The 16,087-nt window shown below is 40.2% G+C and overlaps 1 protein-coding gene across 5 annotated transcripts in view; it reads right to left on the minus strand.

Annotated features, from left to right (window-relative positions):
* Nucleotides 1–16,087, minus strand: part of KIF16B (kinesin family member 16B) — a 215,270-nt gene that overhangs the window by 60,449 nt on the left and 138,734 nt on the right. For 4 of the 5 annotated variants that reach the window (XR_005452325.1, XM_038751766.1, XM_038751765.1 and 1 more), the window contains one exon: nt 10,848–10,970. The exons of the other annotated variant lie outside the window; for it this stretch is intronic. Coding sequence is in view for 3 of the 4 variants with exons in the window: in XM_038751766.1 (XP_038607694.1) it covers nt 10,848–10,970 (123 nt within the window). In the remaining variant the exon portion in view is untranslated. The remainder of the gene's footprint in view (nt 1–10,847; nt 10,971–16,087) is intronic. 5 annotated transcript variants of the gene reach the window in all.

Raw genomic sequence — 16,087 nt, forward strand, 5'->3', positions numbered from 1 at the left:
CTGACAAGCTGACACTGAAGTTTTTGCAGCACCAGGCCTCAAGTATACCTGAAGGGATTGCCTAATTGATGAGCTGACAAGACCTATAACCATGTTTGAGGAAAGACCAAATTACTGAAAATTAGTGCAAGGAGAAAGTGGCAATTACTTGGGTGAACTGCAACTGCAAGGAATTAACCATCCGACCACTAAAGAAAAGCCGCCAGAAACATTCCATTCTTCTGAGGATAAAATAACGTAATGCTTATCTTTGTTTTTGCACCGAAACCCAGGAAACAGATGCATTTGCATTTCTCCCTCAATCTTAGACAGTGAGCCCCATGTGGGACAGGAACTGTGTCTGACCTATCTTATATCTACCCTATTGCTTAGTGTGCTGTTTGGCACATAATAAGTGCCTAACAAATACCACAATTATCATTATTATTTTTTAAAAACCCTTTGTTATTGTAAAATAATCCACAACTGAGCTAAGGGCTGCTAAACTACATGACTTTCGCATGCTAAATTTGCTGCAATTGAAAGGCTACTGGAAGCAGCAAAAGAGCAGAGGACTGGGAATCAAGACACCTGGGTTCTAACCCCAGGTCTGCCCCTTGCCAACTGAGAGACCTTGGGCAAGTTGCTTCACTTCTCTGTATCTCAGTGTACTGATCTGCAAAATGGGGATAACATACCTCACATCCCCCCCTAAGACTGTGAGGTCCACGTGGTACAGCGAACATAGCCAATCTGATTGTCTGGTGTCCACCCCAGTGCTTAGCAGAGGGCTTGGCCCATAGAAAGTGATTAACCAAGATCATAATAATTATCATTCTGACCCATAAAGAAGGAAGACTATTAATACAACTATCACACAATGACACATTTTTTACTATCAATCAATTAGAGAAGCAGCATGGCTCAGTGGAAAGAGTACAGGCTTTGGCGTCAGAAGTCGTGGGTAAAAACCCCGGCTCTGCCAATTGCCAGCTGTGTGACTTTGGGCAAGTCACTTACTTCTCTGTGCCTCAGTTACCCCATCTGTAAAATAGGGATTAACACTGTGAGCCCCCCGTGGGACAACCTGATTACCTTGTAACCTCCCCAGCGCTTAGAACAGTGCTTTGCACATAGTAAGCACTTAAGAAATGCTATCATAAAATGCTATCATGAATTAATGGTATTTATTAAGCACTTACTGTGTCCAGAGCACTGTACTGTGAGAAGCACTGTGGCTTAGTGGAAAGAGTGCGGGCTTGGGAGTCAGAGGACATGGGTTCTAATTCTGGCTCTGCCTCTTGTCTGCTGTGTGACCTTGGGCAAACCACTTAACTTCTCTGTGCCTCAGTTACCTCATCTGGGTAAAATGGGGATTAAAACTGTGAGCCTCACGTTGGGACAACCTGATTACCCAAGCATTGTACATGCTTGAGACAGTACAATGCAATACTACAAGTCAGTCAACAATAATGCATGAACACCTACTGTCTGCAGAGCACTATACTAAACGCTTGGGAAAATACAGTACTCTGCACATAGTACTCCCTCAGTAAATACTATTACTATTAACACTACTAGAATAGGGGTAAAGAGCAAAATGCCTGCCCTCAAAGAGTTTAGAATGTAGCAGGGGAGAAAGATGCAACATAATTTAGGAGGAGAATGGAGAGATGGAGGTGAATAAATAAGCTCTGAAGTAGCTGAGCATTTAAACCAATATATCCACAAGTGCTATGAGTGTCTTTGCAAGTACCTAAATGCAGAGGAGTTGGGGAGAATAAAATGGAGAATTTGAAGACTTCAGGAGAGTCAAGAGGATACAAATGTATAACCTACAGTCACAATACAGTCCCTTGGCCATATCCAGTGCTGAGCTAGCACATTTGTAACTCATGTTACATCCTTAATATACAATATTAAGCAGCATTGTGGCCTTTTGAATTCTGCTCAAAAAGGTATAGAACAGAACTGTAACAACAAATAAACAGATTCAGGCAACCTGATCAAATACTGTTGTTTGAAAACTAAAGAGTGGAGATTTTAGCTATTTTGCGGTTTCCTCCACGAGAAATGTCCTAAGGACAACCATTAAGACAAAATAACTAGGGCATTACTACTGAAAATTATCCAACCACTTCCTCTATGGAATTGTTTTTTGATAAAAATCAGTTCTTCATGTTTCAAAAATGATCAACTGCTACATAAATATCTTAAATAGTTCCACCAGAAGGTTTGTATCAGCGTGGCTCAGTGGAAAGAGCACAGGCTTTGGAGTCAGAGTTCATGGTTTCGAATCCCGGCTCTGCCAATTGTCAGCTGTGTGACTTTGGGCAGGTCACTTAACTTCTCTGTGCCTGTTACCTCATCTGTAAAATGGGGATTAAGATTGTGAGCCCCCCATGGAACAACCTGATCACCTTGTAACCTCCCCAGCACTTAGAACAGTGCTTTGCACATACTAAGAGCTTAATAAATGCCACTATTATTACAAATTTTATTTTTTAAAAAAGCTGCAGTGTTTAAGAACAAATAAGGTACTTAAGTGTTGGACTAGATGATCAAGGAGACACTATGAATTATGTTTCTGTGAAAAAACACAAATTAAACTATTTCTAGGATAAAATAAATCCCTATTTTCATTGTTTACCAAAAGGTTATAAGCAAAATTTTCTTTGCACTGAATTTAGCCATGATTTGTAGACCTTAGCATGTTCCAGATTATGAAACGACCGAAGGTTTTGAAATGAAAAGTTCAGGAACAATGAACCACAGAATTTTGTTTAATTTCTTTCTTCTGGACAACCTCAAAGTTCATTTTTCCTTAACTTTTTAGTATACAAATTCCCTATTTTATGGTGTGAAAGCTCCCAACAAGTCAGGCCATGGGGAAAGGGAAGAGAAATAAGACCAAGGGGGGAGGAGGGGCACAGCAGGTAAGGCAATGCCAACAGGTTGGGGTGTTAATTAGGTTTAGAGGTGGAAGGGGCGATAAATGGGTGAAAGGATTGGATGGTCCAGGTATTGTTTCCAAAGGCAGGATGTTGGGGATTAGGGTTAGGCTTGTGGGAGATCTGAGCAATAGAGGAGAAAAGGAGGAAAGGGGCAGACGTTAAAGGTGGTGGAGGAAGATGGAGGAAGTGGGTCAGAAGCCCAGGGATGAGATAGCAGGTGAGGAAGGGCAGAGAGGAGAACCGTGTTTGGGAGCCTCTGGTAGCAAGTCCCATGTGTCCCAAGTCTCCACTACTATCCCGGGCCTCGGCAGGGCTACCTGGAGCAGCTCCCAACTCCAGACCACCTCCGTGGAAAACCAGCCCTGCCTTCTTCAGGCGGATCAGAGCTTCCGGCAGGATGTCGAATCATTCTTACCAGTGGACTGGAAAAGTGAGGCTACACAGCATCTCCTTTCTATGGTCTCGTTTCATATACGATAGCCTTAATTTCTGAATTCTGGGTTTTTAAGAGTTTCCACTGGGTACATCTACTTTCTATTTATCCGTGTCTAACCTCCCCCAAGTAAATGTGAACTCTTGGTGAACAGAGAGTGGGTCTGAACTGTTCATTGAGACCTATCCTTGTACTTGATACAGTGCTCATAGGAAGTGCTTCAATCGACCTTGAAGACACACAAAAAAACAGTCTCACCCCTTGAATGGGAAATGAATTTAAAAATTAATTACCAGTGTGGTCTACTCAAGACCTGGTCTAGGTTTGAAGATGACACTATTGAGAATGAATTTTATTTTGTGGGCAGGTGTGATTGAGAAAAAACAGTGCATGGGACAGGCCCTTCTACCCTGTGCTCACAACCAGATCATACTCTGCAGGGCTGTTTAAGTTTATTGCAGTTGTGCTGCTTTTCTTACATTGATTATACATGTGACACATCTCTCCTATTATGCTGTCAACTCCTTGAAGCATGGCTTAGGGGAAAGAGCACAGGCCTGAGAGCCAGAGGACGTGGATTCTAATCTTGGCTCTTCCAACTGCTTGTTGTGTGACGCTGAGCAAATCACTTAGCTTCTCTATGCCTCAGTTCCCTCATATGCAAAAATACCTCTTCTCCCTCCTACTTAGATTGTGAGCCATGCTCGGGACCTGATTACCTTGCCTCTACCCCAAGCACTTAGTACAGTCCTTGGCTCTTAGTAAGTACTTAACAAAAACCGCAATTATTATTTTTAAAATTATTATTATTATTCTCTATTATGTACTCCATGGGCACTCAGTAAAAGCATTCTGAAAGCCAGCTAGGTGATAGATACTAATACTCCCATTTCATAAACAGAGAAAATAAGGCACAGAGAAATTAAGCACTTTGCTCAATTGGTGATCGATCCAGGCTTCTGATTACTTAGTCCAGGGCACTTTCCACTACCTCTAAATCAGGGAATTCATTTTTCATATTTATTTAGGGAAAATATCCGGAGCTAGGCAGCTTGGAACATACCTAAGTTTCACTCTGCTCTGGGCATTTTCTACTAAAGTCACGAAAGTCTAAAATATACAGCTGCAGTTAGAAAACTTGTTTAAAAACGTAGAATGGGTGTTCTTCGATACATAATACTGCTTATCTTCCCTTCCTGCTTATTTTTAAATGATATACAAACGGAATATTTGAATATAGATGCACTATCGGTCACAAAATTCTATGTATCAAAACCATATTAATACATGTGCATTAACAGTGTGACAATCCATCAAGATAATAATAAATATAGAACTGGATGCCAACTCACAATTTCTTCTGAACATTTATATTCTATCGAGTTGGTAATACGCATTTCCAAAAGAGGTATGCATGCATATCTTAGCTTATAAACAGTAATGGCTCCTAGTTCAACTCTACTGAGTAAAGATACATTTACTTCACAATAAAGCACACTTCTTCAAGTCAAAAACTGGAGAATGATGAATGTGAATTTCCTCTTCCCAATTTCTAGAATGCCATTCTGCCATTCAATTATTTTTGCTCAATCACTTGTTTCACCAGGACAAAAAACAACACTCCAGTACCTTTTTAACGTATTAAGGGAGTAAGATCTACACAGAAACCCACCACTTAGAAAATCCCCGTTCCTCCCAATCTGCATTCACTCCTTTGAGAGCCCATCAAGTCTCAAGGCTTTAACTAGTTTCCCATATCTACCTCTCCAGCCCCAGTCTCTGTCCTTCTCTCCAAACTTACATAGGAGGAGCAGCATGGTGAAATGAATAAAGAACGGTCCTGGGAGTCAGAAGGTCATGGGTTCTAATCCCCGTTCACCACTTGTCTGCTGTGTGACCTTGGGCAAGTCAGCTCACTCCTCTTTGCCTAGGTTACCTCATCTGTAAAAGGGGGATTGAAACTGTGAGCCCCACATGGGACAGGAACTCAGCAGCACTTAGTACAGTGCTGGGCACACAATAATAATTATGATATTTGTTAAGCGCTTACTATGTGCCAAACACTGTTCTAAGTGCTGCGGTAGATACAAGGTAATCAGGTTGTCCCACAAGGGGCTCACAGTCTTAATCCCCATTTTACAGATGAGGTAACTGAGGCCCAGAGAAGTTAAGAGGCTTGCCCAATGTCACACAGCAGACAAGTAATAATAATAATGATGATGATGGTATTTGATAAGCACTTACTATGTGCTGAGCACTGTTCTAAGTGCTGGGATAGATACAAGGTTATCAGGTTGTCCCATGTGGGGCTCACAGTCTTAATCCCCATTTTACAGATGAGGTAACTAAGGCACAGAGAAGTAACACAGCTGACAAGTGGCAGAGCTGGGGTTAGAACCCGCGTCCTCTGACTCCCAAACCTGTGTTCTTTCCACTGTACTTAGCACTTACAAGCACTTAACAAATACCACAATTATTATTATCTCCCGCCCCAAGAACATCTCTATATGGATGTCTGGCCAGAATCTCAGCTCAACATGTCCAGAAATGAGCTCACAAATCCACTCCTCCCACCTAACTTTCCCATCACAATTGTCATCCTACACACCCCTCAGAATCTATGCATTAAGCTCAACCCCTCCCTCTCTTTCCACCACTATTCCATCTATCACCAAATCCTGTAGGTTATTCCTTCACAACATCACCAGAAACTGCCTCGTCTTTTCCAACCAAGCTGCCACCACACTGTGCCGGTCGAGGCACTTGTCATTTCCCAACTTGAGTACTCCATCAACCTCCTTGCAGATGGCCCCTACAATCGCTCCAAACTTCACTCGGCTGCCCAGATCACTTTCCTAAAACCCCTTTCTGTGCATGTCTCCCCACTCCTCTGAAACCCCCAAAGGCTGCCAATTCCTCTCTGCATCAAGCAGAAATCCAAGCCACTGGTTTCAAGGCACTCAATCCCTCCTTCCAACTATCTTTTTCTCCCATTTCACCTCAATTCATATACTTTGTTCCTCTCAAATCAACTGACTGCCTGTGCCTCCTCTCCAACCATAAACCTCATGCTCTTATCCTCCTTCCTGTTTGGAACACCCTCCCTCTTCACATCCAATGGAGCACTGCTCTCCTTATCCTCAAGGTCCTTTGAAATCACACCTCCAGAAAGCCTTCCCTGACTAACCTTTCATTTCTCTTTCAATATCACTGCTTCAGCACTTCTGCCTCACCTGAGCACTGGGTACTCAAACAACCCTGCTGAACTTAGGTACAAAGCTTTCTAGTCTATAGCTTCCTCCCACCTGGCATTTACTTTTGTATCATTCTCCTTTTCTAGACTATAATTCCTTGAGGACAGGGATCTGTTGCATTCTCCCAAGTACTTAATACAGTGCTCTGCCCATAGTTAAGAGTTCAATCAATAAATGTGCTTGATTGATAGCAACTAACCAGGCTTTACCCTGAAATATAGAGAAAGAGTAGCAAATGGAAATTTACCTAATGCACTTTATGCCTGCAGAACAATTCCACAAGTCCCAGTGGGCTCTGCCTTAGGAAGGATTGGAGCAAACATTTCTTCCTCGGTACCTACCATGATACAGCCTGACTTTAGAGGAACTGTGAAGGAAGGCAGTGGCATGAGAAGGCTCCCTAATGAACAAGGGGAACGGTATTTTTACATGACATATACTGTGAGTCAGGCTTGTCAAAACTAGGGTTATTGATGAGATACTTATATGGTTATACAATGGTAAGAGGGCCATTCTTTTAAACTATTATGTTATTTTTTAAACGATTAGCACTCTAATGCATTACTCCATATGGCAGGAAGAGCGGTACACAATCGTGGGGAGAGAAAAATGCAGGGGAGGAAGAGAGGCACAAATTGAGATCAAAGGGAGTGAGAGGCAAAGAAAGAGGCAGAAAGACACAAACATCCCTCAGATACCCACCCACCACACACACCTCATAAATACAAACATCTGACCCCACCTCCCACCTCTTCCACATTCCCTCCCTCATCCTCAGACACCCAAGTACCACAGCTTAGAGGATAGAGCCTAGGACTGGGAGTCAAAAGGACCTGGGTTCTAATCCCGGCTCGGCCACGTGTCTGCTGTGTGACCCTGGGCAAGTCACTTCACTTCTCTGTCCCTCAGCTACCTCATCTGTACAATGGGGATTAGGACTGTGAGCCTCATGTGGGACACAGACGTTGTCCAACATGATTACCTTGGATCTACCACAACGTTTAGTAGAGTACCTGGTAAATAATGTGATTAATACCATAAAAAAGTGTCCACAGGAGCAAAAAAAAAAAAAAAGATCCAATTCAGAGCCTGCCCCTTTCCGCATTGGCTGCAGGCTATTTCCTTGCTCTGGGCTGAAAATGCTGTGCTGCTGGTAGACCCATCCCCAAGATTGCAGCATGGGGCCCTGCAGGCAGGACAGACTGTTTGAACCCTGGAGGGTTGTGCCTAAAGGCAGCAACACTCTCCATTATCTGTTAAATCCATCTCCTCATTCAAATACCTTAAAGAAAGGAGAAAAAAAGGCAAGCTTTGCAAGGTGTCTCAAAAGTGAAAGAACATTGCAGTCACTCTGGCATTAAAATTTAATCCCCAAAGCACCATCTTCTAAACGAAGACCAACTCCATTGCTATCTCGAAAGAGTGCTAAAAACAGAGTGCTGGAACAAGTCAATAACATTTGAGTGCCTACTTCATGTACAGCACTGTTCCAAGAACTTGGGAGAGCCCTGCACTAAAGAAGTTTAAAAATCTAATTGGGGGGTGAGACAGAAATTAAAATAATATACAGAGAAGGAAAAAAGGTAAGGGGATAATCATTTGAGTTAGTGCTTCAGTAATAGGTCATGCAAGCTGTAAACGTAAGTGCTGTGGTTAGTCGTGAGAAACCAGCACTTAGGTGGTGCCGAAGGGCTGAGGGGGGAAGTTAGAGGTGACTATAACCCTGGGAGACTAGAGAGATGAATCACAGAAGGCTCTTGGAGATGAAAATTTAGGATGGCTTTGAAGATGGGAAGAGCTGTGGTCTGTTGCATTTGAAGTGGGATGAAGCTCCTAGAAAGGAAAAGTTTGTGTGCAAAAAGTCGGCAGCTGGAAAGCAAAAGCAAGACTTGATAGGAATGAAGTGTATGAGCGGGAGAGAAAGAGAGAGAGTGTACACTGACATGAGGGAGGGTGGTGGGTAGATATCCAAAGTATCTACTAAGTCCCTCAATCTTCAACAGGACCTAGCATCTTTGAAATCTATCAGAGTTAAGAACCCCATGGTTTGAGCAGGGCTCAATCACAAGGGTTAATCCTTGCACTCTTATAGTTCCATAGCTGAAATAATGGATTCCATGTCTTTTTTTTTTTTTTTTACAATGCAGTATTTTAATCCTGAGTCAAGAAAATAAGATCTTGTGCTTTTGTTTCAAATGATCTATTCCTTATGCTAATAACTTAATATCTTTGAGTCATTTCTGTTACCTGTCAAACAGGGATATTAGCACTTCCTGCTCCCTCCTCATGGATGTTGAGGAATAAATATGCATTGCCCTAGAATTTTTCAAATAAAAAGCATGTGAGGGTAATTACTGATGATGTAGATGGATATGCTTTGGAGAAAAAGTCAAATGAAATTAACAGTAACGGTATTTATTACGCACGTATTATGTGCCAAGCACTTTGCTAGATGCTGGTGAAAATATTAAATGATCAGATCAGATATAGTACCTATCCATCACAGAGCTGAGTCTAAGGAGAAAGAAAAGTTGCTATATTCCCATTTTCCAGATGAGGAGGCACAAGAATTAAAGTGACTTGCCTAAGTTCACACTACAAGCAAATGATGGAACTGGGAAGAGAACCCAAATCTTCTGATTCCCAATCCTGTCCTATTTCACCTCGGCTATGCTGCCTCCATGACTGCACAGTAGTAAATAATCAAGTATTGTAGCTGAGTGAAATCACTGGCAAAAACAACAGTACGGCATTACCTATAAAAATAAAGTAAATGAAAATCAGTGTAGACTGCTCGGTGAGCATGAAGGGAGAGTCTTTTCTTTGGTATACATGCTCAATTACTCTAAAAAAGAAGCTGGACCAAAAGTCATTCTGGGCTGAGAAAGCAATTTGTACAGTGGGTATGCATTTTTTCTATTACTGCCACACATACTACCTGATTGAAGGAAAACACTCCTGTCCATTTGGTTTATAATATTTCCTTGATGAAAATCTTTTGTGAAAGACTTGTCTTCCTCCTTAGCATATAGGCACATTTCAGGAAATAAAATCTCACTTGGCTTATTACTTATTAAAATGGTAAAAGAGATAGGGGATTTAAACCTGAGAATGATTCCAGCTTTTTTTTCCCCTTACCTTGAAAGCAAAACGAAAGACTGTGCTTGCCCTAACTATATATTTCCCTAGCTTTTGTTGCTTTATACAATGCTGAAAATTAATTTAAAGAGAAAGCTGAACTTGTTTGAGCCCTGCAATTTGAAAGCTTTGAGTGTAATGATTCATTCCACGTATGAATTCTGAAAGGCATTTGGAATTAAATTTTAAATTAATACTGGGGTCTCTAAGCAAGTGATATTTCTTACAACGGTCTCTGTATGGGGCTCATTCAATATTGTAGAACCCCATATTCTGAAATGACTTTTACTGAACTGCCTGAAATAAGAGAAAACCACAGGGTATGTTAGTATTCCCTGAGAAGAGCATGACAGACAGGATTCCAACATTGCTGGCCCCGGTGTCCTGACATCTTTATGTAGTCTTCAACACACTCTCCTTTGCCCTCTACTGAGTTGCTTAATGCTTAGTATCATGAATAGTAACAAGATATTCAACAGAGAGTCATGGTACAAGGTCTGTAGTGCTGACTGCATTCAGAGCAAGACCGTCTCTATATGTTGCCGACTTGTACTTCCCAAACGCTTAGTACAGTGCTCTGCACACAGTAAGCACTCAATAAATACGACTGAATGAAAGGAAGGAAAATGAGAATCAACATAAAAGGAAGGGAGGTAGGAGTTGAAAGGGAAATCCAAGGAGAAACTTGGAAATTGGCTGAAGTAGTTTGTGAAGTGCTTTAACAATAGTTGTACTTTGTATTCAGGATTCTCAACGCTAGCTTTGAAATATGCAAACAATCAATCACAGTTCCTTGACAATGAACCTAGAAAAGCCAACCATGAATCCATTGTCAAAAGTAGGGTTAAGATTCATCATCAGTAGGAGAAAATGAAATGTTCATTATTTGTAATTTTTTAAATGAAGCGGTGAGGAAAAAATAGGCATAAAAGCATACTTAGTCACATTTGGGATTTAGACAAAGAAAGGCAAATATGCACAAAAACCCACATTCACACACATAACCAGGTGAACTCAACCCAACTCATAGAAATGATGGAATATATAACATCAAGGTTTTATTCTTTCAGAAAGATAAGAAATACATACCTTTATCTCAAATTCATAGTGTTCGTCTTTTCCTTGTCCGCAGAGAACATAGCGTGGAATACTAATTTTAATTGGGTCTTTAAGGTCATCTGGATTTGCTCCCAAAGAGCGGGAAACCATCCGCTATCACCAAAACATCAGATAGGGAGAACAAAGAGAAACCAGAATCACTATACTGAAAATACCCTTCTTGGGCAGAAGGGTGAAAATGTGCTCATAGTAGAAAGGAGAATAAACCAGCACTTGTTATTTAGAAAATGATGGAATCCTTTGAAAGAAAAATACTAAGCCCTTTTTACAACAAAAGATCATTTCTTACAAGTATACTAGGTGAAAAGATAGAGCAAGAACTCTGCAAACCGTTCTTTAGTCTTTGAAGTAGTGTGAGTTCATAAGAACATGTAAGAAAAAGTCAGATTTGTATATTTTGACATTACTTCTAAAGAATGTGTACAGACAAGCTACTTGAAATACTTATTTACTACCAAATTTCTTCTCATAAAAGAACAATAGCCATATCATAAAGGTGGAGACCGTTCTAAAAACAACTGCTATTTTAAAAGCCTGGCAGGTTTAAAATTAGAATGGCATGGACAACACTTTAATCATTATGAAAATAATTCCCTATGCCTTCTTTTTACTTTGCCGGATTAGGCCGTGAGTCCCCAGAGCGCCAGGGACTGTGAGTAATTCTCACCCATGTAGTTTTTCCCCAACATTGCAGTGCTTTGCACACAACAGACAATTAATGCTATTACTTTTTCTAATACAAACCTGAAAAAAGGGTGACAACTCTAAGGGGGTGAAGGGTAGCTATTGGCTGCATGGGTTTGTCACAAGGAGGTGAAGCCATTAACTTCATCCCCGTGGCTCTTGGTCTGGATAAACCTCCTGAAACTAGCCCTCCACACCTCTTAAAGCGGGATTAAATACCTCCTCTCCCTCCTTAATCTGTGAGCCCTATGTAGGACAGGGACTGTGTCTAATCTAACTAACTTGTATCTGTCCCAGTGCTTAGTAAAGGGCTTGACACAAGTGTTTGGCAAATACTGCAATTATTAGAAATGAAGGACAGTTCCTCCACAAAGATCTTACAGTTTACTTGGGACCAGTAATAATATTACAGAAGTGAATCTCAATCATCCTTTGAAAACAACTAAATGTATTCTCACTTACTTCATCAAACATTTGGCAACCACTGAACATCATTATGGTGGAAGTACACGTAAATGAAAGGTGTGAATAATTTAAAGACAAGAAAGAGTCCAAAATGTTTTGGCAAAGAAGGTTCTAGCGCATTTGAAAATGCAAGTCTCTCAAACATGCCAAGTGCAATTAAAGCAACATGAAATCTAAGTGGCTGAGGAAATAAAATACAACTCATTGATATGAAAATACAATCTTCAAGATTCAATGGAACATTATAGATATTACTATGGGCTGTGTTTAGGCCAAATATGCCTACAAGTAGGTATTATCATTTTGCTTTTATTTTGAAAACAGTTTTTAGGAGTGTCTTGAGATATCTGCCAGGCTGAAGAAAATTTCCTTCAATACTATTCATTTTCGAATAAGCTGCTACTTTTTCCTTTGTGGCTCTTTAGTGCCATTACAGGCTGAAATCAAGTGTGTCTCTGGAATGGATAGTAATGTTTTGTCAGATTACCGAGTCCCTCAGTGAATTCTGAAATTGTATTTTGCAATGATTATTAAACATGAAAACCAAATTTTAAAAACAATTAGCATGTGGATTATACTATTAATAATTCATATCTCTGACTTCACGCTTAATTGACATGTATACACGTTAAAAACTCTTTTAATAAAATAAGACATTTGGGAGAATCAAATGTAATAGACCCACAAAAAAACATCATTTTTCCATGGTTAATGTGATTTTGTGGCTTGGTTCTTAGCCTTTAGAAATGGGCTTAAAAACAGACTTAATTTTAAAGATTCCAGATTAGAATGTATTTATCTCCTGAGGGCAGTCTCCTTCAAAAGGGGCAAATAAAAAAATGTTCCTGAAACAGCATTAATATCCTGATATCACTAATGAGCACAGCAAAGGCCACAGAATGGTACCACCCTAAAGGGAGTAATAAGCATTCTTAATAAGCATTTTTCCCCTGAAAATTCCAATTATGTAGCAGATGTTTGAATTAATGTAAACTTTTATGATGACATGGTCATACCTATGGGCTCCTTAATCTCTTGAACTGTCTCCCATCCAGATAAGAGACAGGCTGGAGGGGGAGGGGAGAGAAAGAGAGAGATTTGTAACATCTTTGAAAACCTGAATCAGAAGGGCATGGGAAGGAGAAAAATTCTCAACCCCTTTCCCACCATGGTAGAAATGGTCACATTTTCTGACGACCTTCTTCTTTCATTCTTTGGTAAGAGAATTTTAATCCAGCTGAGCCTTCCCCAAGGACAGATTTATTTGGTAATACAGGAACATTGCTTTCAAAGGAAATCCTTTATAAGGAATGTTCTAGGACTGCCATGGCTTCCTGCAAGCCCCTTTCAACAAAACTTTCAACGCAAGCCCATAAGAATCTAGATCTAGGTAGTGAAATTGAAACTGTAAGATTAATGTAATGGGAAAATGGGCACTAATCACTTCTTCTTTAAGCGTCTTTCTTTTCATGAATTGGATATCTTGGCTCCAATTTGGGAAAGGAAGCTTCACTATCATGTCAAATGGGCTAGCTTCCAACCTTGATGTAAGAGCTGATTTCTTGGATTGAATTGTATTTACTGGGTTTGGCTGGAGAGTGGTCATGCTTCTTTGCCTGGGCCACAGTCATAGTGTTTTCTTGGCCTGCCCAGTTCAGGAGGGTGAGGCATTTGGTCTTGAATCACCATTTATCTTACAATTTGCCTTAAAATAATTTATGGAGCAAGCATAACACATTTGACACTCCTCCCCACCCCCAAGGTTCAGGTTTGTGCAGTAGCTTGTCTTTTTGGCAAAAATACATTTTGTGGAGTGTGCTAAATTCTCAAATGTCAGAAGCCAAACTCTTTATACCAATGAATAAGTTGCATGTTAAATACCAAATTAAGGGAATTTCTAAGAATGCTTAATACACACAAACTTTAAATTTCTCCATATAGCAGATGCAAAATCCAAGGACAGCTTTTTGGCTTGGGCAACTAGTATCATGTCTTTTACCTTGAAGCCATTCAATACATATTAATTTAATTATATTTTGCTAAGGCAATTATGTTTTCAACACACACTGATATTATAGTGATTTCTTAACATCAGTGTCAGAGGATGATATATGCCTGATATGTCTTGTCTCATTTTAGTTTAGAATGCTAACATGCGTATGAAGGTTCATTTCATTTGCTTCAATGTACTGAGGACTTATTACAGTAGAACTAACAAATTTATTTTGACACGGAGGCAATGAGCACGCCCTGAGCTAAGTTGATAATGGGTCAAATCCCAAAGTTGGTAATGATTTTGCTAACCCAAGTCACTTCCACTGGTTTCCCAGAGGAGAACTTTAACCCGCAAATCCTGGGATTCTTGGCATTCTTTCAAAACTGGGATTATAGTAGAGAGCCAATCATCTAGATCCTTTTTATCTGAACCTAACCTACCTCAGATAATAACAGAGCTAGGATTACCACACAAACTTTGAAGAGCTGCCCATAATAAACTCCATTCTGTTTAGTTTTTCAAAACCGAACAAGTGCCTGCAATGTAATGCCCTGTGGCAACAAATAGGGTGCTGAAGAGGCATGGAGAAGCAGTTGAAACCTAGAGTGCTTTAGAAGTACCTCCGCGCCCACCATTCAAAGAGCTCAAAAGAAGAGATACTACTTTGGGGGAATCCTCCCCGTCACCCCATGTCCTACTAGACATCAACCAAGGGGAGAAGAGTTTGAGATAGCCCCAGCCTCCCACAGGGCTCCCAGACTGGCCAGAAACCCCTCTGAACAACAGGATGTTGGCTGGCATCTGGCTGACCTCTAGTTCCCTAGGAACTCACACTGGAAGACAAGTTCACCAAAATGTCCTAGTACAGTGCTCCAGTGCTTAGTACAGTGCTCTACACACAGTAAGTGCTCAATAAATGCGATTGAATGAATGAATGAATATTCAGTACAAGTTGCTTCTTCAGCAATTTAGAAGCATCACTCTAAAATAAACTGTTTATATTTCATTTCACATACCCAATAGATCTTTGTAGGCTAATACAGGATAGACCTTTCGTAGATTTAACATTCTCCTTTCATGACGTTTGTAGCATTTAAAGACATTCTTGATCCCCAGTAATCATCCAGCTAGTTCAAAGACAGGTTCATAATCCCAGTCTACAACAGGCCACATAGCAAGTTCTATACAATTGGCCCAACAGCCAGTTTAGTGTCATAAATCATTTTACGCGATGTATGGCAATACAGTTTACAACTATAAAGAGCAGCACTAATTTTGGTGAGGTGGTGGAAATACTGGAACAAGAGAGCCTGTCTTTGGTGCTGTAGCAATGTACTAGTCGCAATGTACTTCCATTTTACTTACATGAGGGGCTTCACAGAATCATCGTTGACCATCAATATGGCTCTATCTTATTAATGAGAACAAAAGAAGTCTAGAAGATTTTTATGACTTTGCAGACAACTCATCAATGCAAAATCATGAGGTCTTAATGAAATTTGCTTAAATATTAATAACTCTGTGGTAAAACTAAGTGATATTTCTATATCATATTTACCAAAATTGACATCTGTAAAATTTCACTCCTTGTGGTTGCTACGATATTTGATACTTATTCCTTAACTCTACATTTATTGGAAAATATTGCCTGGGGATAGGAGAGACTAGACTAGACCGTGAGCCCACTGTTGGGTAGGGACCATCTCTATATGTTGCCAACTTGTACTTCCCAAGCACTTAGTACAGTGCTCTGCACACAGTAAGCGCTCAATAAATACGATTGAATGAATGTATGAATGAGAGAGGGGAAATGCCATCTTGTAATAGGAGTTATTTTCTTTCTGTTAGGGATATTATTTTAAAACGGATTAGAAAATATTAAGTGGGAAGATTACTGACTTAAGATCTATTAGAAGCAAACCTTTAGAAGCTACTCTTTAACTAAAGAGTATCAAGAAGATAAATGGTTAAAAATATATATATGAACTATGATGGTACTAACTATACCAGCATTGGCTCTACAGTTTATGCATCATCTGGGCCTTTTGTTCCTTTCCCCTTCCCT

Source organism: Tachyglossus aculeatus, chromosome 9, assembly GCF_015852505.1.
Source record: "Tachyglossus aculeatus isolate mTacAcu1 chromosome 9, mTacAcu1.pri, whole genome shotgun sequence".
NCBI classification, from domain to species: domain Eukaryota; kingdom Metazoa; phylum Chordata; class Mammalia; order Monotremata; family Tachyglossidae; genus Tachyglossus; species Tachyglossus aculeatus.